Genomic DNA, 26239 nt, shown 5'->3' with positions numbered 1-26239 from the left:
AGGGTCAGAGGAAAGGGAGGGGCCTTTTAAAATGTATCTGATTTGTGTTTCCTGTAGAAGGCGGAGCCAGGGGCGTGGCCGACTGTTGATGGAGAAAGACGTGCTCCAAGGGAGCTCCACAAAGACCGACTCTATCCACGGCCATCCAGTGGAATTCAGCGGCAGGGGAATCTCTACATTTCCCCTAGTCATCCCCAGACATCACTGGCATTGTTCCCAGCGGGAAGAGCAGAAAGCAGCAGGACGATTGGGGTTTTCAGGCCCGCAAACGGGCCTACCACTGCTCAGGAGCCCGTCGCCATCTTGAGGCCTACTGTGCCTCCTACATCCCCGGTCTCCGGTACCGCAATTCCCGGGCGGAGGGGCGGCAAATTGCCATACCAGGTAACCGGACATCCCAGGGAGGGTGCAGCAGTGTGAGGGGGCCCGAGCGGACGTCGGAGGAGCCGCGGGGACCGCTCTGGGAGGCCCGCGGCCGCCGCCATCTTGCGGCCTACAAGTCTTAACGGAGCCTCCGGGACCAGGTACCGCGATCCCCGGGCGGAGAGACAGAGAATCGCCACACAAAGACGCCAGACATCTCTGGGAGGGTGCTGCATAGTGAGGGGGCAGACGTGGGAGGCACCACAGAGGCCGATCCTGCGGCCGCCGCCATCTTGCGGCCTACCAATCCAGACGGAGCCTCCAGGACCAGGTACTTTATTTTATAGTAGCGGCGCCGCTCTCCCAGCGCCATAATTGGGTCCTCTTGCTACCCCCCTTCTACCACTATCTGGGCATCTGGGCTCCTGACTTGCCCCACCAGTCCCCCCCTTACTACTCTCATGGAAGCTGGGTACTGATAGAGGGTGACAGAACATGGATGGCTAAGAACACACATCCCTGAGCCCCGTGCCATCCCGACAGCAACAGGCTATTTTCGTAGCGCAGCACACCCGAGACTCACATGGCGGCAGCTAGCTCACACTCCACAGAGTTCACTGACCCGCAACAAGGCACCATACAGAGATATCTGCTTAGAACGGCGCCGACTGATCCTCGGACCACTAAAGACAAGATGGCGCCCGGCCGTACTGCGGGGAAGACCAAGCCTCCCCCTACCGCTTCTGCAGCAATCTGCACGTTAGAAGACAACAATGAGAGATTCCAGGATCACAGGGGTGAGCCGTCAGCCTCCTCTGTGAGATCAGTCACAACACCTGACACGCACACTGGGGCATCTCAGACAGGCACACTTCCCTTGCAAGGAGAGCCCACCAGAACAGAAGCTACAGCCCTCCTCTCTGCCTTCAGAATGGATTTCGAATCATGGGCTAGCAAAATGGAAGACTCCTTACATGTGGAGCTAAATGCTCTGCGACAAAAAGTCACAGCTAATGAGGAAGTGGTGTCAGTTTTAACCACTGCTCAGGATGACCATGAAGCACGTATAACAGCACTAGAATCCTCATCCGCGACGCACCTCCGTCGCCTATGCCAGCAGCAACTCCGCATAGAAGACTGCGAAAATCGCAGTTGCAGAAATAACATCAGACTGCAAGGCATACCTGAGGCGACATCTGGAACAGAGCTGAAACCCACTGTCATAACCATCCTCAATAAAGTGTTGGGAAGAGAGGCAGCATCACCAATTGAACTGGACCGTGTTCACAGGGTGGGAGGGCCGGGGGGGGCACGAGATGGTCGCCCCCCGAGATGTTCTGTCGGGTCCACTACTACACCTTAAAGGAGGAGATCATGCGAAAGGCATGGAACATGGGTTCTGTGGATTTCTTTGGAGCCTCTATTCACCTGTACCCTGACTTATCCCGCAATACGCTGTATATGCGACGAGTGGTGCGCCCTTTACTTGACCTTATACGACAAGCCGGGGCTTCCTACACATGGGGACACCCCTTCAGCATCAAGGTGACCAGAGGAGACGGCAGGTTCACGCTCTCGGATCCAGATCAACTACCTGACTTTTTCCTCTTTATTGAGCAGGAATAGGTAGATATTTTGAATTGGTTAGATCCTCCTGAAGATCGATCACGACAGATGGGACTTGGCCCACTCCCGCAACGCCGTAGACGTCCTAGGTCTAGATCAATCTCTTCTGGTCCCGAGATAAGAAGACCTACCTCTCCAGAAGTTTGAAATGGAAACACAATGGAAAATGCTGTCTTGATCCGTCTTACTTTGCATCTGGCCTAACCGAGAGATCCCGGTAGTCTTACTGCACTCTGAGCGGCATGCTATGTTCTTTGAAATTTTGACTATGACTTTCCCCTCTAAATTCCGAGATCTCCGGTGGGTATGGTAAGAGTTTATGTAAGATCAGGACTCGGAACTACTGGCTCTCTCCCTGCTCTTTGCCGATTTACTACTTGGTTGGGGTTTGGGAGAGACCATAGAACATGATCTCTCTGTGACAATCTTTGTGACAGGCGTCAATGGGGGCCATCTACAGTTGGGATTTAGTCCACACCCACAGCGCCGCAGACGACCTAGGTCTAGGTCAATCTCTTCTGACCCAGGGATGAGACGACCTACCTCTTCAGAAGATTAAACCAGAAGTTGGTAGGAGACGGACAGCTGAGGTTGTTTTGCAAAGTTACCCCTATTTTTGAGCTATACTTTTCTACCCTAAAGCCCAAGACTCCCGGAAAACTTGGTAAAAGACGTAGTGAAAACAGGAGTCGGACCTGTTGGCTCTTTTCCTGCTCTTTGCCAATTTATTATATGGCTGGGGTTCGGGAGAGAACATAGCCTATGGTCACCTTGAACCTCTCACTATGAAGGGTGTCAGGTACTGCTACAATACACCAACGGTTTTTTATAAAATGTTCTGCTTTGGGTCAGATTGTTCCCTCTCACCCCCTTCCTCTGTGGGGTGCAGTGGGGGGGTCTGTGACGGGAGTGGGGGATGCTACTCCGGAGGGAGGTTCGGCCTCCGGTCTTAATCAATCTCCACCTTAGGAGAATGTAAGTTTAAAAGGTGCCACGCAGGGTGCCTCCTCGGGTGGATCCCCCGCTCTTCCTGCTCCCCCTATGCGCACACTATAGTTTTGACTAAATGATTTCTCTACAAGTGGGAGCCAATGTAATTGTAATTTATTTTCTATATAACCCCAGGTTAACTACTTATAACCACTGTTTATATTTAGTTGATTGTTCTCATCTGTTCTCGTTAAGCTGCCTTATGCTTCACATACGTTTTCCATGTTTCGTGTGCCACATACACTATTTACATGCCTGATCCGCTGTCGGGATCACGGCTCAGGTTCACCCATTTCGACCTTCCCCCCACAGTAGGACAGGCACAGTTTGTGCCTAAAGCGTGATATCTCACGCAGTGTTTTGCGTTAGCAAACACATTAGTTAACTGGACACACTTTTTAGGTGTCCTTTCATTTACACCTTACTTCTTCCATTATCCTCATAACCTCCTCTTTCCTCACTTCCCTTTCTTTTCTTTTTCTCTTCTTTTTCTCCCAATACCGTATTCCACCCCTTCTCCCCACCCTACCCCGAACTGCTCTACGTACTTTTTTTTTTATATCCTTCTCTCCTACACGATTTCTAGCACTCCAGCATGGCTCACACGGTGACCATATGCCCCCAACTGAAACTTTGCTCATACAATGTAAACGGGCTGAACATCGCCTCGAAACGTGGGCAAATACTATATCAGATGCACAAAAGACGAGTCAACGTGCTTTTGTTGCAGGAGACCCACTTCCATTCTGAATCCACCCCTTCCTGCTCCAGTAGATACTTTAATAGATGGATCCACAGTACCAATCCAGCACAAAAATCTAAGGGAGTATCCATTGCATTTCATAAAACACTCCCTATTGAATTGCTCGATCATATGGCAGACCCACAGGGCAGATACGTTTTTGTGAAAATCTCTCTGTGGGGGACTAAATTTACAATAGCTAATCTGTACTTACCGAACACACACCAGGTTCCATCGGCCTTGCAGTATTTAAAGATCTTGGCGGGTTTTGCAGAGGGTAAGCTCATACTCGGGGGGGGGGACTTCAATATTCCTCTGGATCCACTTTTGGATTCATCGACATCCCGTTCCTCCATATCCTTTCCTAGAATACGGGCCCTAAAACGTGCCACAATATGCATCTTGTAGACATATGGCGAATACTGTACCCAGAATCACGAAACTACACACACTTTTCTAACGTTCACCGATCAGTCGTTTAGATTATTTCTTAGTCGACCACGGCTGCTTAGACTGGTCCCCAAATTGTGAAATAGACACTATGGTATGGTCTGCCCACTCCCCTATATTTCTGACACTTACAGTCCCCTCTACCCCAATAAAAGAATGAACATGGAGGTTAAATGACTCGCTTCTGACTGAGCCAGGGTTCGATACTCGGATAGCGGAGACTATTTCAAACTTTTTTACAGACCACGCCTCTGATGACACCTCACCACCCATTCAATGGGAGGCATTAAAGGCGGTTTTACGGGGTAGTTTTATCCAAATGGGTGCCCGCATGAAAAAAGACCGCTCGGCTGCGATAGCCACGGCGGTACACAAACTCAGGACACTAGAGACTACCCATAAACGCTCCCCGACCGTGGAGGTGCTTGCGGAGGTTTATTCCGCTCGCTCCCAGCTTAGGGAATTATATGAGGCTTCCGCCCGTACCTTTGCAAACAAACTAGCTTTTCACCAATACAAATTCCGGGATAAATGTGGTAGATCATTAGATCCCACCCTACATACCAAACAACCTAACACCCCACATACCCCATTCATACCCCACATACGGGACAATTCTGGGAAAACTGTCTCGTCACCTTCTGAAATGGGACAAGTTTTCCGGGACTTCTATCAATCCCTCTATAACATACCTACAAGCCCCACTGAGCCCCCCTACACTAGAGCAGACGCACAAGCCTCCTATATCGCACAGAATGCATTGCCTACTCTAGACGACGAAACATTAGAGGACCTTGAAGCTCCGATATCGGAAGACGAGGTAGCCCGTGCCATTGCAAATACCCCATCTGGCAAAAGTCCAGGCCCTGATGGCTTCACCCCGAAATTTTATAAACAATTTGCTCCCTTCTTAACAAAAGTGTTTAACTCAATCTCTGAGCGATTAGTATTCCCGCCGCAAACTTTAGAGGCACATATCACCCTCATCCCAAAATCCGACAAAGACCTGACTATATGTGCTAATTACCGACCCATTTCGCTGATAGGGGTAGATTTGAAAGTGTATGCGAAGGTGCTAGCAAATAGACTACAACCGTTGCAACCCCGATTAATACACTTAGATCAAGTGGGCTTTGTGAGTGGACGAGAGGCACGAGATAACACCCTGAAAACTCTTCTTATTGCGGACTATGCTCGAGCCCACAATGTCCCATTATGTCTTCTCACGGTAGACGCGGAAAAGGCCTTCGACCGCGTCGACTGGCAATTTCTTCGCCTATCACTGCAACAACTGGGTCTAGGCCAAAACATGCTCTCCAGAATAATGTCCCTCTATACCTCTCCCTCCGCTAGGATTAGACTAAACGGATCTCTAGCGCCAAAATTCACTATTCGCAATGGAACGCGACAGGGGTGCCCCTTGTCTCCCATTCTCTATGTTCTTGTTATGGAACACCTAGCCATCGCCCTTAGAAACAACCCGGCTGTCCACGGTGTTAGTATAGGCCCCATACATACTAAACTTGCCTTATTTGCAGATGACTTGCTCATATTTGTGACCCAACCGCAAGTCTCCTTACCCTCCATTATGCAGGAGTTTCAGAGATATGGAGATGTTAGTAACTTTAAAGTTAATCATAGTAAGTCAGAAATACTCAATATTTCACTCCCAGAAGCAGCTCTCCAACAGCTCGCGTCTACCTTCCCTTTTAAGACAAACTCCACATCTATTCGTTATTTAGGAATTCATATCCCAACAGACGCCTCCCAACTATTCACCAGCAACTTTACCCCTCTACTTCTTAGAACACAAGCGGATCTGACCACATACGCATCTGAACAGCTCTCTTGGTTGGGAAGGGTGAATGTTTTAAAGATGGATGTCCTCCCTCGATTCCTTTATCTTTTCCAAACCATTCCTATCCACATCTCCACCCCGTTTTTCAAAAGGCTTCGTCAGATTTTTTCTAAATTCATATGGCAAGGAAACCGCCCCAGGATAAAGTATGACACAATGATTCTTCCGAAGGCCCGGGGGGGAGCGGGGGTCCCGGATGCCTCTTTCTACCATAAGGCAGCGGTACTCACACGTATCTGTGGACTGGTTTCACCACCCTTCCTCCAAGCTCTGGGTTCAACTGGAGAAGCATCTCAATGGGGATGATCTTTGCGCCCTGCCGTGGATACCTACGGCTCGGCGGAAGGATAGTACCCTCTCTACTGCCCTTGCTCGTCAGACTCTTCAGGTATGGGACCGACTGCTATTAACGAGTAAATTATCTAAACCTCGAGGTCCAATGACTCCTCTCTTTGGGACTCCGGCGGAGGATAAGGAGAAATTTGGACCCTGGAATAGGGATAGTCATCGACGTTTAGCACAGGTATTACGCGCTGACCCATCTCTGAGACCAGACATACCCCCCCGACGGGTCCGGGGCCCCCAACCATGTGGCTACAAAGGAGTCAATTAATGTCATATATACGTACTTTCTCCCCCATTTCAGAAATCCTGGATGACCCGACAGACTTTGACGAGCTGCTCTTACAATCAGACCCGCCAACACATGTAGTATCACTGTTATATTCCCTTCTATTGAACGTATCTAACCTTGACTATCCAACGTACACGCAGAAATGGGAAACAGACCTACAGCATTCCATCTCCCCTACTGATTGTCAAAAAAGCTTTATCTTAACGCATTAAGTTTAAGCTATTGACAAGGTGGTACAGATGCCCGGTGACTATTCAACGGTTTAACCCTTCTCTATCAGGTACTTGCTGGAGATGCCTGTCCTCTAGTGGGACAATGCTCCACATCTGGTGGGCATGCCCTCCAATTCGGAAACTTTGGCAAAAGGTCTTTGATCTATACAGCAGGCTGATGGCGACCTCAATTAAGCCCACACCAGAGATAGCCCTACTATCTATGCTTCCGGGCCCACTCAAGCTGATTAAAAAAGACATACTGCGCCACTTCTTGGCCGCAGTCAGGACAGTAATCCCCAGACATTGGAGAACAATGGATGTGCCTTCCTTGGGTGATTGGGCTGTTGAAGTGGATCGGATAAGAGATCTGGAGCGCCTGCTGGCGCAGGAAGCAGGAAGGGAGGAACAGTTCTCCATCACCTGGACCTCATGGTCGATGTTTCGTTATTCTGATGACTTCCCCATATGGGTCAGGGATGCCCCATCTCTACCCACCGATTAGCCATGCTGGGATGCTCCCCACTTCTATTGTCACCCCTTATCTATCTACATGCTATCATTCTTACCCCTCTCTCTCTGTTTCCTTTTCTTTATGTACTGAACCAGTCACTCAAATATATAAACAAAGATCATATACCCAGAATTGCTCAATAACATGAATATTTATAATAAGTGATTGAATGATCTCTACGGCGTCCCAGCCTGATTAGGAGGAACCTCCAGATAACACAAACACGCGAAATCACAAAGGGAGATCTAGGATGGTTCACCCACACGTTATTCTATTTTTACCTTAAAATCCTCTACATACAATATGATAATATAGTATTTCTTTAGAAGCTGTATACTAAAGCTTATATTTATGTGCGTACATAGTGAAGGGTCCCCTTATTGTTTTGTAGATAATTTATACAATATTATACTGTAAAGTACTCTATCTTTCTGTTCTACCCTTATATTGAAATAAACTAAGATTGAAAAGAAGGCGGAGCCAATCATCTCTCAAGTAGCTGTCCTGGAAGGTGAGGGGCGAAAAACCTGTTTTACAAGGTGTTTTAAACGCTTCAGAGAAATTGCTTCCTAAATGCATCAAAAAGGACATATAGTGGGGCGTTTTTACCTTAATAGAGAGAATGCATTAAGGTAAAAATATTTAGGCTTTAGTACTACTCTAAAGAAGAACTCCAGGTTTCCTGTCACTTTAAATACCTTGTTTGGGTCATCTTTGTTGATACCCATACAAAGCTATTCCTGAATTGCTGAGGTGCCCTGTAAGTGACCCTCTTTTTGTGGCAGCAGACAGAAAGTCGCTCTTAACCCTCCAGGAAAACAACAGTGCTTACTGTATGTAGCAAATGCTACAGTTTATTATAGCAGCCATACCATTCTGGCATGGCAAGAATTTATTTTAACCAAGTTTGCCCAAACAAAGTATTTAAAGTGACATGAAACTAGGAGTTCTTCTCTAACCTAAAGAATGCCTCCTCACAAAGGCGTTTGACACCAGTGAATATTGCTTCAAGATGGCCATCAGAGAATGTCTGTACCGAGACTTCCTCTCTGTGCAGTGAATCTGGATGTGCTCACCTCTGAGCACTTCCAGGTTTAAAGTTCTCAGCTACCAGGTGGCTGGGCGGCCTTGAAATGCATAGCTCTGCCCCTCTACTTCCAGGTGACATCACTTTCGGAATACTCTGCATCCCACAAGAAGCTCTCTGTCATCTTGTTGGTTTCCACTCCCACATCTAAGCTGTCATCCAGCCTAATGTCTGGATTTTCCAGGCTGAAAGTTGTAGGAAGAGGCTCTCTAGCTTGAGAAAGAGGCATGGGCGCCCTTGAAATGCATAGCTCTGCTCCCCCCAACATCCAGATGACATTACTTCTGGTCTACTTTTCATCCCACAAGAAGCTCTCCGCCATCTTGTTGGTTTGCACTTCCTCATCTAAGCTGTCATCCAGCCTAATGTCTGGACTTTCAAGACTGCAAGTTGTAGGAAGAGGCTCTCTTTCCCAGATGCACGAGCCGACTACTCATGGATTACATACAAACAGTGCCATTTCTTCTTCCCATGTGAGTTGCCAATTTACAAGTATTTCACAATACTATTATTGCTGCACCCAGTTTTGTGCCCCCCAGCGTGTCCTCTTAGTTCTGCAGGTGTATCCACCCAGTACTCCCATCTTGGTCTCCCTGCTGTTGCGAGACTATACATTGGAAGCCCTAAAACTGGGTTACACACTACAGCGATCTCCCTGGCTGAGCTGTTGTGTTCTGACAGGGGAATGCCTCCCACCAGTACACTCTGATCATCACTCTCTGCCATTGACTGAGTCGGTCGGCTGCTGGTTTTCCAGCATGCACGTCCGAAAGAAGCCAGCCAAATGGGCGGCTTCCATCAGACAGACTGACACACACACTGGCACAGAATGTCAGCCATTTTTTTTTTTAACCAGTGGCTGTCTCTCAACATTCTGCCATGTGTACGGGTCTTTACTATGTGATGAGCCTGATTTTAACTGTCACAATGTGAGTTGCCGTTTATCTATTCACCGCTAAAAATCTGTTAATATACTACACTCAGATTGCGCACTTCTATTCTTATCTGTTTGCCTAGAGATACTTCAGTCTCTTCAGAGGTGCTGCATTGAGATCAGCGAAAAGTTATCCTGAACACTAATTGGACTCTATGAACTTTTTGCTGTTCTGCATAGACCTTTATGTACACACAATACTTATTGCACCATATACCCCATTACTACTGGGTGGATCAAAATGTACATTTATTATTATTTATTTTTAGGAGCCTGTAAAGCATTGCACTTGCGATCAGCAAATCGTGGGTCCAATGTCAGGTTCCAGCAGACTGTCTGTATAGCTGTCTGCCCTTAACTCCGATGCAGGCAGTTACTGAATAACAGGAAGCTTAACAAACAACTTAAGAGTGCTGAGCAGCACCCTGGTAGTTCACTGAGAACTAAAAGCTGTCAGCCACAAAGGCTGATGGTACTTGTAGTTCATTAATTCACTAAACTCTGAATAAATTATGTGGCCATGTGGATCTGAACTCTTGTGTGCGAGCCTACTAGGAAACTGTCATCTGTACAAGCCAACATCTGTGGTGTGGGCATTCCATGCCCTGTATGTATGCAAGCGGGTGTGGGGTGTGTAATGCTCTGGCTGCAGATGTTTGGCCTGTGCAGGCGACAGCTTCCTGGTAGGCTCATACACAGGGATTCAAATCCTAGTCAAAACACACCAAGCTTATGACCGGATGCACATATCAGCACCACCCCGGAGCTCACTTAGGACCCCTCACACTGATCCGGTGTGCTTCTCCCACAGCGCAGGTGCAATGAAGTGTACATGCGGGTTACTTGCGCTTTGCCTTAGACTTCTATTATGACTCCCAGTTTTGAGTGATTTCAGAAAGCACACCAAAACCACAGGACAATAATAACAGTCTATGGCAAAGCGCAGCTTACCCACATGAAAACCATGGGTACACTGCATTGCACCTGCGCTGAGGGAGAAGCGCATCAGATCAGTGTGAGTGGGCTTAAGGCTGCCTTCAAGTACAAACAGTTGCTTTCTGGGAAATATTGTTTTCTAGTGCTAAAAACAGTGGGTCTCCACACAAGGGTAAACAAGCCCTTGAAGGCATAATCCACACGGGTGTACCTATCCGTATACCTGTATGAAGGGCTGCATGCAGGCAGTCTCATTCATGTCTATTGGAATGCAGAGGCTGCACGGACAGTCACTAGTCCCAGTTTATTGCTGTGCGGGTCGCCAGCCACTGTGTCACAATAGACATGAATAGGGCCACCTGCACAAGTGTTCCATGCATCTGCATGCAGGCAGTCCTATTCATGTCTATTGGGATGCAGAGGGTGCACGGACACAATCACTGGTCCAAGTTTAAAGCCATGTGGATCCCCAGCCACTGTGTTATATAATAGACATGAATAGGGCCACCTGCACAAGTGTACCATGTATCTGCGCGCAGGCAGTCCCATTCATGTCTATTGGGATGCAGAGGCTGCACGGACAGTCACTGGTCCCAATTTACAGCTATGCAGGTCCCCAGCCATTGCTTTACAATAGACATGTAGACATGAATGGGGCTGTCTGCACAAGTGTTCCATGCATCTGCATGCAGGAGGTTCCGTTCATGTCTATTGGGATGCAGAGGTTGCATGGACACAGTCATTGGTCCCAGTTTAAAGCTGTGCAGGTCCCCAGCCACTGTGTCATAATAGACATGAATAGGGCCACCTGCACAAGTGTTCCATGCCTCTGCATATAGGAGGTTCCATTCATGTCTATTGGGTTACAGAGGCTGCACGGATACAGTCACTGGTCCCAGTTTACAGCTGTGCGGGTCTCCAGCCACTGCTGTGCAATAGACACGAATGGAACTGTCTGTACGCAGATGCATGGAACACCTGCGTGGACAAAGATGGCCCTTTGCACAGGTGTACAGATATTTACACTAATGCGAATGAGGCCTACACACATTAACATGTCCGGTGTGAATGATGCCTTAGCTGCATGGAGCGATGCTGTGTCCTGAAGCGGTGTTTAGCCTAGAGAGTGCACAGAGGCCTACCTGCCAGTGTGAATGAGGCCCTACCTCATGGAGCGATGCTGCATCCTGAGGCGGTGTTTAGCCCGGAATGAGTGCAGAGGCCTACCTGCCGGTATGAGTGAGGCCCTAGCTGCATGGAGTGGACACAGAGGTCTACCTGTCGGTACGAATGAGGCCTTAGCTACATAAAGCGATGCTGTGTCCTGAGGCGGTGTTTAGCCCGGTGTGGGCACAGAGGTCTACCTGTCAGTGTGAATGAGGCCCTAGCTGCATGGAGCGATGCTGTGTCCTTAAGCGGTGTTTAGCCCGGTGTGGGCACAGAGGTCTACCTGTCGATGTGAATGAGGCCCTAGCTGCATGGAGCGATGCTGTGTCCTGAGGCGGTGTTTAGCCCGGTGTGCGCACAGAGGCCTACCTACCGGTCTGAATGCAGCCTTAGCTGCATGGAGCGATTCTGTGTCCTGAGGCGGTGTTTAGCCCGGTGTGGGCACAGAGGCCTACCTGTCAGAGTGAATGAGGCCTAAATAACATACACAATCCCACAGGCCTCCCTCTATCCCCAGTGTCACTTCTCCCACCAGCACATTACACAAATTGGAAGCCGTGCACTAGCAATCACATGTCCTGTACAGAGCCCTGAGGAGCGATGGCTGCCATTGTTCCGGGAGCACACCGCCCACCTCACAGCCGCCCTCTTCCCACCCTACTCGCCCTCTCCCTCAGTACAGCTCGGACATTCTCCCGGTCCAGCTTGCCGTGTTCCTATGGTAACTCTACCTCGTAGACGTGGATTACGGCGGCTCCTCGTCGGCGTCACTTCCTGCAGCAGGTGTCCGCCATCTTTGCGGTGAAGTGCAGGGAGGAGGAGGAGGAGTCCGGTCTACACACTAAACATCCTCGTCATCCGAGCAGCCCGAGCCCCGGGACCGGACACCGCGTCCTCCGCTCAGGTCAGCCCGGCAGCCTGTGCCGCTATTTTCCTAGCCGGGGATCGGGGCTTCCACGGGGCGGGGGAGGCCGGAGCCGGAAGTGGGCGACCAGCTGATGACGGGGGAGGGGAGGGGAAGGGAAGACTTGTCAGTGTAGTGGGGTCACCGATCTGAGGAGGACAGGTGAGTGACACTGGGGGGGGTTTGTGGTAGGGGTGACACTAACATACAATGACATTGTCCCGTCACTTCCCTGCTCTGTCTATTCATTCCCTGCTGTAAGACAGCACTGCACCTAGTACACATTACAGCTCTATTCCAACTATGAATTGGGGGGTCTAGTTACATTGGACCGATGTTAGGGGCCATTCACACCAGCCGTTGTGTTACAGCGCAGCGTCTGATGTACGATGCAATCTGGTTGGATAACTGTGGTGACATCACAGTGTGTCGCACTGGTCACTTTTTTTTAAACAAACTTTGTTGTGTGACATTTCCTTAAAAAAGAATTCAAGCACAAGACAGCCCCCCCCCCCCCCCCTTCAAATGCTAGTGGCTTTGTGTATGGACTTTTCCTGACATCATCAGGACCATAGACCGGCTCTGGACGTAAAGACATCAGGAACAGCCCACTGCTGGACATGGGGGGAGCACTGTTTTCCGGAGGATGGAAGGATCGGGGAAGTATAGCCTTTTGGTGTGCCCCTGGGCAAAATGTACCTATGCAGTGCCGGCACAGCACCACCGCATGGGAATTCTTTTTTTTTTTTACTGATCTTTTTCTTTAAAGTGGTACTTTAGGCTAGACAATGAAAATGGCAGACAGACAGGATTCAGTGCACAGGATAACGCTTATGCCCTATACACTTGATCGGACATTCCGACAATAAAATCCATGGATTATTTCCGAAGGATGTTGGCTCAGACTTGTCTTGCATACACACGGTCACACAAATCTTGTCGGAAATTCTGAACATCAAGAACACGGTGACATACACATACGATGAGCTGAGAAATTTGAAGTTCAATAGCCAGTGCGGCTCTTCTACTTGATTCTGAGCATGCGTGGCACTTTGTGTGTCGGAATTGTCTACACACGATCGGCATTTACGCGAACGGATTTTGTTGTCGGAAAATTTGAGAACTAGATCTCAAAATTTCTGTGACGGAAATTCCGATGGAAACTGTCCGATGGAGCCTACACACGGTCAGAATTTGCGACAACAAGCTCCCATCGAACATTTTATGTCAGAAAGTCCGACCGTGTGTACGCGGCATTACTGTGGCAAAATTAGACTAGAACTAGACGAGAGTGCACTTCCCTACGCACCAAAAGGCCACTTAACTAAAACTTAACCTTTATTGTAAATCATGAAAAGTATGTAAATGACCATATTAGGTATATATGTGTATATATATATCATAGTTCTATCTCTATGTGGTAATATTAACATCTACCAAGTTTAAATGGTGAAAACTTCTCTTGATAATATACGTATAGACAATATGAGGGTTATAATTTCCTCCTATATTCAATATAAAGGCTCCAGGCTGTATTAGACGATATGTAAATTTAAAGGTCTACTCACCAACACCATTTGGTATCAAGAGATGGGGGTATACCTTGTAGTGCAAAGTGCATTTGCCTTTCGTAAATAACCCCCACTGTCTTACTGAGGATATGGGCTATCTATCTCCTGCCCTATGAAATTGTCTATCTCTCAGATATGCGATACGGGTACACTCGTCCATGTGGACACAAATAACCACTAATGGATGAGCCCCATCGATCACCATATCCACAAAAAAAGCTTCTCTCTCAATCAAGGCTACATTGACACAAGGGGCATCTCACCCACAAAAAAGAAAAATGGAGGGGGAAATAATGTGTCAGGACAAAAATTAAATCATGTGAACCTAAATGAAAATAAAGTCAGAAGGTGCTCCCAAAATCAAATTACCCAAACCTAACATATTTCACTCTTAAATAGAGCTTCATCGGAGGTAAAAAACTGGAAAAAGTGCTCATCAGTGAAAGAGAAAAATTACTTATTTACAACATTTTATAACAGAAACTAAGAAGAACCTTTTCTTTTCAAAACTTTTTTTTTTTTTTTAGCAAAAAATAAAAAAAACCCAGTGGCGATTAAAAAAAAAAACCAAAAAAGCTCTATCTGGTTAAAAAAATGCTACAAATTTAGTTTGGGTACAACGTAGCTTGACCGCACAACTGTCATTCAAAGTGTGACAGCACTGAAAGCTGAAGAATGGCCTGGGCAGGAAGGGGGTGAAAGTTTCCAGTAGGCAAGTGGTTAATGTAGAAGAGACATGTCTCTTCTACATTAAAGCTACTTACCTGCCTGTCCACGCCTGCACTGTCACTGCACAAATTCAGCACAGGCAAAGCTGATGTAACGCCCACGCCTGCCCAAAGACAACAGCCGGCAATCAGGACCTGGAAGCCTGGCACCCCAAGATGTCAGCAACTGGCGGGGAGTTCCGGGACGGCACATTGCTGGATTGAAGGCGAGTATAGTTCCACTTTGATTTCTATCGGTCGCTGCAAGGTGTGAGGCAGTGGATTGCCTTGTGCTGAGCTGAAAAGAAGTATGGCCAGACGTAGTTCAGCCACACTGTGCTGGAATAGCCACGCAAGGCAGTCCCACTACACCTGGTGTGATTGGCCCTAAGTAAGTAAGTATGTATGTATCATACCTGGCCAAGCCCTGTGGAGTCTGGAAATCACTGTAGTAGTCGCCACTACTGCAGTGATCCTCGCTAACCTCCAAACCAATGCTGTGTCTGCCCCTGCTCATTATAACCACAGACAGTCACTCACTGGGCATGGACACCATTCAGAGAATACCTTTTTTTCTCAATTAATGCAAAGTGTTTTCTGATCAGATGAGGTGGGGAGGCGAGTCAGCAACATCACGATGTCCACCTCGTCCAACCAGCAAACACCTTGTATTCATTGGGAAATATACAGGGCGTTCTCTAAATGGCACTCACACTGAGTGAGTGACCCCTTGTGGTTACTATGCAGCAGGGCAGCTGCTCTGCACTGGATCTGGAAGACAGCAGCACCCACGGTAGTGGTGGCATCTTCAACAGTTAGGCCCCTTTCATACAAGAGGTCCGATCAGGTCTGGCTGTCGTTTTTATCAGCCAGACCCGATTTGACCCTCCCATTCTCCTCTGTGGACAGTCGGATGTAAACAGACTTGTGTCGGGATGAATAGTACTCCTGAAATGCATTCTTGCAGTGCACTAATGTGTAAATGTGGAAAGATTGGGCTTTAATGTTTTGTGAATGAATACTCTACAGTAGTGTGATCTGTTACCTATTGTGGTATATCTGAATGGTGCTACACATAGTTGGGAGATGGAATGGTTGACTGACATCACTAGGCATCTTATAAAGGGGACACATGTCTGTAAAGAAACAAGTACAATATACTTTGGATGGCACTCTTAGGCCTGGTTTACACTGATGTGACTTCAGATGCAACTTGGGTCATACTGAATCGCATGACAATAGGAATACCATCCTCCACAGCTTCCAATGGTGTCCGTCCACATCAATGCAGCGCAGCTACGATGTGATTTGGGAAAGGGTCCTGTGCTAGTTTGGTGGTATTTAGCCCCATAGAATATGCAAAACGCAACCAAAGTCACACTGCAAACTGTGTCAAAATTGCATTGCAGTAGTGTGAACGGAGTGTTCGTACAGGCAGTCCCCCAGTTATGAACAAGATAGGTTCTGTAGGTTTGTTCTTGAGTTGAATTTGTATGTAAGTTGGAGCAGGTACGTTTTTTAAGTGTAACTTCAGCCCCAAAAATATTTTTTTAGTTTTGTATAGCACAGGGAAGGGTTAATGGCCCATGCAGTGATGTGGGATTGCTGACAGGTCTGCCGGACAGTAGCTGGCCGCCTGGCGGTTTCTGGGACCAGCGTGACATCACACTGCCTCCATTCTTAAGTATGCATTGTATGTAAGTTGGATGTAACACGTGGACTGCCATTAATGACTTCAGAGATGGATCTATGCATAGCTGGATTAGTATATTATGGGGTTATGCTCTTCTGTGTGACTACAGCACCCTGTTTGTTATGGTCATCTACGCTTAGCGGCCACTTCATTAGGTACACCTCACTAGTACCGGGTTGGACCCCCTTTTGCCTTCAGAACTGCCTTAATTGTTCATGGCATAGATTCAACAATGTGTTGGAAACATTCCTCAGAGAGTTTGGTCCATATTGCTAGCATCACTCAGTTGCTGCATATTTGTCATCTGCACATCCACGCTGCAAATCTCTCATTCCACCACATCCCAAAGGTGCTCTATTGGATTGAGGTCTGGTGACTGTGGAGGCCATTGGAGTACAGGGATCTCATTGTCATGTTCAAGGAACCAATGGTGAGATGATTTGAGCTTTGTGACACGGTGCATTATCCTGCTGGAAGTTGCCATCAGAAGATGGGTACACTGTAGTCATAAAGGGATGGACATGGTCAGCAACAATACTCAGGTAGGCTGTGGCATTTAAACCATGCTCAATTGGTACTAAGGGGCCCAAAATGTGCCAAGAAAATATCCCTCACACCGGCCGTTACATCACCACCAGCCTGAACTGTTGATACAAGGCAGGATGGATCCATGCTTTCATGTTGTTTAAGCTAAATTTTGATCCTACCATCTGAATGTTGCAGCTGAAATCGATACTCATCAGACCAGGCAACGTTTTTCCAACTTTCTATTGTCCAACTTTGGTGAGCCTGTGCCAATTGTAGCCTCAGTTTTCTGTTCTTAGCTGACAGGAGTGGCACCTGAGGGGTTTGCTGCTGCTGTAGCTCATCTGCTTCAAGGTTCGATGTACTGTGCATTCAGAGGTGGTATTCTGCCTACCTTGGTTGCTACGAGTGGTTGTTTGAGCTACTGTTGCCTTTCTATCATCTCAAGCCAGTCTCCCCATTCTCCTTTGACCTCTGACATCAACAAGGCATTTTCATCCACACAGCTGCCGCTCACTGGATATTTTCTCTTTTCCCAGTAGATCAGCAGTTTTTAAAATGCTCAGACCAGCCCGTCTGACACCAACAACCATGACATGTTCAAAGTCACTTAAATCCCCTTTCCTCCCCATTCTAATGTTCTGTTTGAACTTTAGCATCTCGTCTTCACCACATCTAGATTCCTAAATGTATTGAGTTGCTGCCATGTGATTGGCTGATTAGCAATTTACATTACCAAGCAATTGAACAGGTGTACCTAATAAAGTGGCCGCTGAGTGTATATTATCAATGTATACAAGTGTAAAATCTTGGACAGCAGAGTTGGAGATATTTGTAAAAGAACTCTAATCTAGGAACCAGCAGGCACTTTTGAGCAGCCAAGGAATGCACAAATGCTTGTACTGGAAACCATGGAAAAGGCTTCAATGTGTGGCACTATCCTGCTTTTCAGTAGTAGTGGCCGAGCAGCATATAGGATATTTCTAACCCTTTTGTACTGTGAGGTTTCACTCATTTTGGACAATGTCACTTCTTTAGTGGGGATAATAATATATCAGATGGGAGTTCCAAGACCTGGTTGGGCTAGTCTCTGTTCCATGCGGAAGTGGCTGAGCTTGTCCTTCCAGCTTTTACTGAATCGTAACTGTGTACACACATTAGTTCCCCATTGCTAGGCCCAGTTTTCTGGACTGTTTTGTTGTATTGAGGGTATCCTATAAATTAGACATTCATCACTGGAGCTAGTTCTTCCTGTAATAGTTCCTGTAAATTTCTTTTTTTTTTTTTTAATTGCTGCTGAGGAATCGTAGTAAGTGCCGGTTCACACTGATGTGAGCTCATAACGAATGTGATGCGTCAAAAACATTCTAAATTCGCATGTCATCCATAAAGCCATTGTTTTCAATGACGGTAGTTCACATACATGCGTTGCGATTCCTCCACGAATGCGATGCGATAAAAAAAGGTCTTGTGCGAGTTTACAGCGCTGCGTTGCGAATTTAGTCTCCATAGACATCAATGTAAATTGTTCTTGAATCGCATTGTTGGTTCAGATATGTGGGAATTCCACCACACTACTCTCCACAAAAACCAGGAAGTACACAGGAAGTTAATACCTTTTTTTTTTTTTTTTTTTGTACATTATGATTCCATTGGCTAGAACATCAATCGCAGCTATGTCCAACTCCTGAAATTCACGTTAAAATCGCGTCAAAATCGCGGTAAATTCGCTGTAAAATCGCACTTCACACAGGACAAAAAAAGGAACAAATTCACAGCAGTGTGAACCGGCACTTTATGTTGATTATGGTTTGAATATAGAATAACACAAATGTACTTGTTAAGCATAGAGCTCTTGGAGATCAGGTTTCCTTTTTATCACACTGACTGTATTTTTCAGAACTAAGGGTCTGGTATGATATTTGGTCTTCAACAGATATAAACCAGCTTACAGTCTCAGCCAGAGGATCAACAATTATATTAGTCTGTCCAGACAGGCATTATGCAAGTGTGGAATTCTTTAATAGGAAAGTTCACTATAGCTCTGTTCCAGTAGATTCTTAGTTTCAGGATAGAGCCCACCTTGTTATATCAGGCAGTGATGTTCTTGCTCTAGTACTGCTTCTGGGAGTCAGGTAATCGCAACAAGAGCTGCTAAATATGAGCCCTAGTTAAAACCAGCCAGAAAATATAATATACCGTGTATGTGTGTGTGTGTGTGTATGTGTATATATCATTAAAAAATAAATAAATAAATTGATATATATTATCAATCAGACTATTTGAACAAAAATGTGCCCTTGCATCAGCATTGGTGGACAGATCTACACTGCATGCTAGGGTATTCATACAGGAACAACACCCACTGCTGTTCAAATGCCTGAGGCCGAATTGTTTTCCATCTGGCTCCTTTATGCATTCAGTCAACTTTTGTCTAGCTGGGTGGTGCCAACAGGGCCATCCACATATCAATTTTGACGGACTCAGCATTGAATGCAACAGAACAAAAATATTAGTGTATTTTTGGTTGTTCAATAATATGTGTAATATCTATACATGGGATCTGAAAGGTAGAAAAATAGATTTGGGTCCAAAGGTAAGACTGCCTTTCAAAAGCAGTTACATTTTTAAGCCATGGTATCCTATAACTATAAAAATCTACGTGCACAACAGGCACCTTTTTGGTTTTCGTGGGATTAATTTTTTTTTTTTTTTTTTTTAGAGAAAAGGATATCAGTTTGACAGGGCCTCCCCTGAGATCTAGACTAGCCCATAGACATCCTATTGGCATACTGAACCTGAGATCATTCTGACAGGGCCTCCGCTGAGGTCTGGACTAGCCCAAACATATCCTATTGGTTCACTGAACCTGAGATCATTCTGACAGGACCTCTGCTGAGATCTGGACTAGCCCATAGACATCCTATTGGCATACTGAACCTGAGATCATGCTGACAGGGCCTCCGCTGAGGTCTGGACTAGCCCAAACACATCCTATTGGTTCACTGAACCTGAGATCATTCTGACAGGACCTCCGCTGAGGTCTGGACTAGCCCAAACACATCCTATTAGTTCACTGAACATGAGATCATTCTGACAGGGCCTCCGCTGAGGTCTGGAATAGCCCAAACACATCCTATTGGTTCACTGAACCTGAGATCATTCTGACCGGGCCTCCGCTGAGGTCTGGACTAGCCCAAACATATCCTATTGGTTCACTGAACCTGAGATCATTCTGACAGGGCCTCCGCTGAGGTCTGGAATAGCCCAAACACATCCTATTGGCTCACTGAACCTGAGATCATTCTGACAGGACCTCCAATGAGGTCTGGACTAGCCCAAACACATCCTATTGGTTCACTGAACCTGAGCTCATTCTGACAGGGCCTCCGCTGAGGTCTGGACTAGCCCAAACACATCCTATTGGTTCACTGAACCTGAGATCATTCTGACAGGGCCTCCGCTGAGGTCTGGAATAGCCCAAACACATCCTATTGGCTCACTGAACCTGAGACCATTCTGACAGGGCCTTCACTGAGGTCTGGACTAGCCCATAGACACCCTATTGGTTCACTGAACCTAAGATTAGTTTGACAGGGCCTTTAGTTACAAAATATTATATGATGGAGATGCACTTACAAGCATTGTACTTGAAATATCCAGAGCACTGTCACAAAACTACAGGTAAAATATTGAACTTTAAGTAGCGTGACCCAAATTAATTTTCTGCCACTACTGACATATCCCAAGCATTCATTTTGTTGTGACTTTCTGTAGTTAAAAAGCTGTTTACGGTATTTAAACAATATTATTTCTCAGGTGGATAATCATTCAAATGTTTTAGGCCAGTTGATCTTTTAGAGCAGTGGTCTCCAAACTGTGGCCCATGGGCCAGATGTGCCCTTTTCTTGCCTTTTAGCCAGCCCTCAGGGATTCTTCCCATAGATATAAAGTGCTATTCTTCACACTGATACAAATGTTGAAATGTTATTTCTTTCACTAACAATGATGGGGCGCTATACCTCTCACTGACACCATTAATGGGGTGCTATACCTCTCACTGACACCAATGATGGAGGTGCTATATGTCTGGCTGACACCAAAGATGGGAGCGCTATACTTCTGACTGACACCAAGGATGGGGGTGCAATTCCCCCTCCTCCTGACCACAGGCACTATGTAATTTTATTACTCCCACTGGGCATAGTCTGTCTCCCCCTAAAGTCTGCAGGGCAGTAAACTGGCCCTTTGTTTAAAGAGTTTGAAGACCCCTGTTTTAGAGCATTAAAATAACTTAAAGCGGACCTTGCACTAAAATGTAAGATCTGCCTGTGTGGCTGCCCTCCAGCCCCTGCTGTCAAAACACTGCATAGCAGAAGTTAAAAAAAAAATTAAAAAAACTTTTATTAACCTTTCTCCCAGGCTTCCAATAGGCTTTCCTGGGCAAGGTGGCATTAGTAAGTCGTCTTGTGGGATCCTGAAAGAGTTGAGAATCCCAAATCTTGTGAGGACAGTCACCTGTACAGTGCTGTAGCCTCCTCTCATTGGAAATAGGAATGTTTAAAGCAACTTTACTGGAGTGCAATTGATATAAATTTGGTTTCCCATCAATAATGATGAATAGTGGCACCATCGTTGCTGAAGTAAAAGAAATACTCAATGCATGTGAATTTAGAAGATACAGAAGGGCACAGATATTCAACATTTTAAAGCTATAAGCTCCCTTGCAGTGGAGTTACCTGATCTTCTGCTCCCACAGACTGTTCTACATTGTTAAACTGGTATCTGCAGCCTTTTCTCCCCTACACTCTGGCGGTCAGATTCCCTATGAAGTAATCAAGACCAATGTGGGGCCCATAACCCTGCATTGGATGTGAGACCACAAGGATCAGTCCACCACTAGAGCATGGGAGAGTTCAGTCTGCAGAGGGGGCTGAGGATCGGGTATGTAAGTGTGCTTTTCCCATCCCCTAGACATAAACAAGCACCTAACTGTTGTAGAACAGGCGCAGCCCCTCTACAAGGGAGGGTTTTTACTTTTACTGGAAGTTGGGCTTTGAAGGAATGATGGCAGCATACTGTGTTGTCCATATTACATACAAATAGCTAGCAAAATGTTGGCTATTTCATATGAAAATGAATGGCTTGCTTTACTCATATAGGGCTTATATCATGTATAAGAGAGCTGTGGGATGCCCTTGATTTAGACTTTCTTTTTTGAAACCTGGAAAAATAAATTAAAAACTGTGCCTTCTTACATGCACTTATTAAATAGCAAAAGCCTTATATTTTAATATGAAAGTTCTCTTTCCAAACTGTATTCAGAACCACAGACACTTTATTTTTATGTATTTGGAAAACTTATAAAATAAGTCAAATAATAAAGCCGAACGTTTCTTCCTCATATTGACAATAATGAATGAGAGGGCAAGTCCACAAACGAACACGTTCTCAGGTTCTATCTTTTTCTTTCTGATTAGTTCTATCATTCTGTCCAGCCTGACGTTTTTGCAAAAAATAAGTGATAAGTTTGGGTGGAGGATATGTTGCATGCTGTAGCCATAGCTTTATCTAATCCTGTGTCTCTCCCCTTCTGACCTTGTCTCTGTTTTTTTTCCTGTTGAATGGGGGTAGCTTAGCCTCTCTCCTTCCTGTAAAGTCAGCTGACAGCTCGGAATAATGATTGCCTGTTCATTTCACTGACATTTTGCCTCTCCTTACAGCTAGGTGTGAAATCCCAGAGCAAACATGACCGACTCAAAGTATTTCACAACCACCAAGAAAGGTGAGGGATTTTGGGAGGTCTGAAATAAAAAATGCTTTGTTTGGAAATCGCTGCAGATGCTAAGTTTATATTTCACACTTGCAGGTGAGATCTTTGAGCTAAAAGCAGAACTGAACAGCGACAAGAAGGAAAAGAAGAAGGAGGCTGTAAAGAAAGTCATTGCCTCTATGACTGTGGGGAAGGATGTCAGGTGAGTAGGAGGTGTACCATTTCACAGTGCCTCTGGTGTAATTGAAGATGGCTGATGAGGTCTTGTGTTCTGCTTGGTTTCATCCAGTGAAAGAAGAATAGTTTCCACTCTAGCTGATTAGTGGAAAATGGAAGAGGTTTCTTAGTCTGAACAGTTGACTTGGCTTTTACTAACATCCGGTTGTCAGTCATTGCATACGTGATTGACTGGCTGTGCTAAGTCAGGGACTTCGGAAAATGGTGATCTGCTAATTTAAAATTTTCTTCTTCAGCAGTCTCACATCAGCACCAAATGTCACATTTTCCTAAAGTGGCATTTAACCCAAAAGGAATATATTGCAGCTTACCAACTATTTAGATGTGATGGCTTCTTTCTTTCTGTCTGTCTGTCTGTTACTGTTTAGCTTCCTTTACCAGACCAAGCTGTCCAGCAAAAGCGGCAGTTAGCTCATTAAATATATCGCAAAGGCTAACTCAACTGTATGTCCTTCTGGGGGGATTACTCCTCACAGACTACACTTTATCAAGCTTATAAACAGAATCTACAAGGTGTAAGGGGGATCATGGTGACCTAATGCACCTTTTGTGGCAGTGCCTGATAATACATTCCTACAGGGCGGGGGGTGGTAAATAGGGTAAACTCAGTGTTTTTAGGTGGCCCTTCCCCTAGACCCAAAGGCCTGTTTATTGGAAGAGTACCACTGGGAAATGCACACCAGAGAGGCTATACTTAGAGCCTTGTTCCAGGCACGAAAGCTGATCATGGTACATTGGAGGTCAGAGAAACCCCGTACTTGTGGGGTAATTGGATAAAAATATAGATGAGCTGTTATGCATGGAACAGCTTATCTACCAACATAGGGGTAATGCACATACATTTTGAGAGGTTTTGGGCACCGTGGTTGGATGTTTTTCCGGGGCTTGCACTGGTAGATTTGATCATGGATAGGCTGCCTAGGGTCAATGCTGGCTAGTTTGGTTCATCTTTGCAGGGTATAATGAGAGAATACTCAAGAGGTGACAGCTTTGTCTCTGTGAATGGTGCAAATATAAATGTTTTTTTATTTTCTTTTTTATGCAAGTTGCCTCTGTTAATGTACTATTATGCTAGAGTTCAACTTTAAAGCAAAACTAAACCGACACGTTTTGAAGTGTTTTTTACCTTAATGCATTCTCTGCTTTAAAGTAAAAAACCTTCTGTGTTCAGTTCCCCCGCAGCCCCCCAAATACCTGGGGGCAGCCGCTCTCTCTCCTCGGTGGCCGTGGAGGCAGCAGCGGGAGTCATTGTAGGGTTGCCACCTCATCCCTTTAAACCCGAACACATATGAATTACACAGGTTCTGAGACTAATTTAGTGCAGATAAGGCACCAAGTGAGTTTAATTACCACCTTAATCTGCCACAGAACCTGTGTAATCAATATGTGTTCGGGTTTAAATGGATGAGGTGGCAACTCTAAGCCATTGCCTTGTGCTGCTGTCATTTACAGCCTGTGAGGAGAGAGCCGCACTGTGTGTGTCCAGGGCTGTGCCTGAGAGCAGCAGCTCTCTCTCCTTGCTGGGGATTGAGGAAGCAGTGGGAGCCATTGGCTCCTGCTGTTGTCAGTTACAGCCATTGAGGACAGAGGGGGGCAGGTTTGAGCTGCGCTGTGTGTGACAATGGACACACAGCTCAGATCGGGATCGAGCCTTCACAAGTGCTCTCATAGCAAGTGGCTTGCTAAGGATGCATTCAGAAGGGGGTGGAGCCAGTGAAGGACCCAAGAGGAGGAGGATCAGCGCTGCTCTGTGCAAAACCATTGCATAGAGTGGGTAAGTATAACATAATTGTTATTTAAGAAAAAATTCCCCAGATCGATAATGCAGCTGTCCAAGTCTCTGTTGCGCCTCCATCCAGAGTGTGTTATTGGCCAGCTCATCAGATGGGGGAAAAAAATGGAAAAAATAAGTAATGAGCTGCATTATACTACATTTTTGGTTTGTGGTTTAAAAGTGAAGGTTTCCTAAGGTATAGGGACCATTTAGGAATGTTAATTGTTCAGTACTCTGAAATTTTGACCTTTTCTCTTGCATTCCTTCGGCAAGGTATTGCATGCATCTGAGCATGTAAGGGTGCCTAAACACTTCTGTGCCCACAAGACTCATAGCTGCAATGTAAGATCTAAGACACTATTACCTCTGACTATTAGTGCCTAGCAAGATTAACTGCAGGTGGTAGACCACATGCAATACTGGTGACTATTTACTGAATAATTCTGTTGGTGTGTTTTTTTGTTTTTTTTTCCTTAATGCACAGTATAATGTAATCTTTGCTCTTGTGACAGTGCCCTGTTCCCTGATGTTGTGAACTGCATGCAGACAGATAACTTGGAGCTGAAGAAGCTGGTTTATTTGTACTTGATGAACTATGCTAAAAGCCAGCCTGACATGGCCATCATGGCTGTAAACACTTTTGTAAAGGTAAGTTTGTTAGATGGAAAGGTATAGCACTCTCTGTAATTTACTTAAATAACTAGCCTGTACTATTCTGTAACTTTTTACCAGTGGAATCCCAATTTATATTTAGGCATATAAGGAAGAACTGAAATGTGCAATAACTTTAATTTCTTGGAGCTGCACATTATCTTCTAAATTTTGCTCAATTTCTGCATCTAACTACCGTATATATCGGCGTATAACACGCACCCCAAGTTTAGGAGGGAAGTTTAAGGAAAAAAACTTTTAGGAGGGAAGTTTAAGGAAAAAAAACTTACATTTTAAATGCCCATCAATGCAGCCTTGCACGCTGTCCACCTGCAGCCTTGCACGCTGTCCACCTGCAGCCTTGCACGCTGTCCACCTGCAGCCTTGCACGCTGTCCACCTGCAGCCTTGCACGCTGTCCACCTGCAGCCTTGCACGCTGTCCACCTGCAGCCTTGCACGCTGTCCACCTGCAGCCTTCCCCAGTGTCTCCATCTGCAGCATGTTTTGGTTTTGAATTTAGCGCCGCCGCCTCTGCCCCCGCCGCCGAGATCTTCGGCTCCTCTCACTGCCGACATAGACCAAGCCGAGTGTACTCTGCTCCGCTCGCAGTAACGCCCCTGTCCCGCCCCTTGGCCCAGCTCCTATGATGAACACAACACCGGTCCAATGGTGGGACGTAAAGGCTAGGAGGCGGGACTGGACGTGACTGCGAGCGGAGCTGAGTACACAGTACGCTCGGCTCGGTCAATGTCGGGGGCGCTCCACAGACAGTGGGGATCAGCGTATAACACACACCCATGATTTTCCCCTGATTTTAAGGGGGAAAAAAGTGCGTGTTATACGCCGATAAATATGGTATATAAGGGTATCCTAAATAAGGCTGAACATCT

At 46.1% G+C, this 26239-nt stretch overlaps 1 protein-coding gene across 3 annotated transcripts in view; it reads left to right on the top strand.

Annotated features, from left to right (window-relative positions):
- The first annotated feature begins 12224 nt into the window (after window positions 1-12224).
- The window catches only part of AP1B1 (adaptor related protein complex 1 subunit beta 1), a 37808-nt gene continuing 23793 nt past the window's right edge, over window positions 12225-26239 (top strand). The window contains exons 1-4 of one of the 3 annotated variants that reach the window (XM_073630617.1): window positions 12225-12417; window positions 22637-22698; window positions 22783-22888; window positions 25210-25345. In XM_073630617.1, the coding sequence (XP_073486718.1) occupies window positions 22662-22698; window positions 22783-22888; window positions 25210-25345 (279 nt within the window). In that variant the 5' untranslated portion in view covers window positions 12225-12417; window positions 22637-22661. Of the gene's footprint in view, window positions 12418-12488; window positions 12580-22636; window positions 22699-22782; window positions 22889-25209; window positions 25346-26239 lie in introns of those variants that run through there. The other 2 variants (XM_073630628.1, XM_073630622.1) reach the window with 2 other exon arrangements.

This window comes from Aquarana catesbeiana, linkage group LG01 (genome assembly GCF_042186555.1).
Source record: "Aquarana catesbeiana isolate 2022-GZ linkage group LG01, ASM4218655v1, whole genome shotgun sequence".
Lineage (NCBI taxonomy): Eukaryota > Metazoa > Chordata > Amphibia > Anura > Ranidae > Aquarana > Aquarana catesbeiana.
This window is presented reverse-complemented; position numbering and strand designations above follow the sequence as displayed.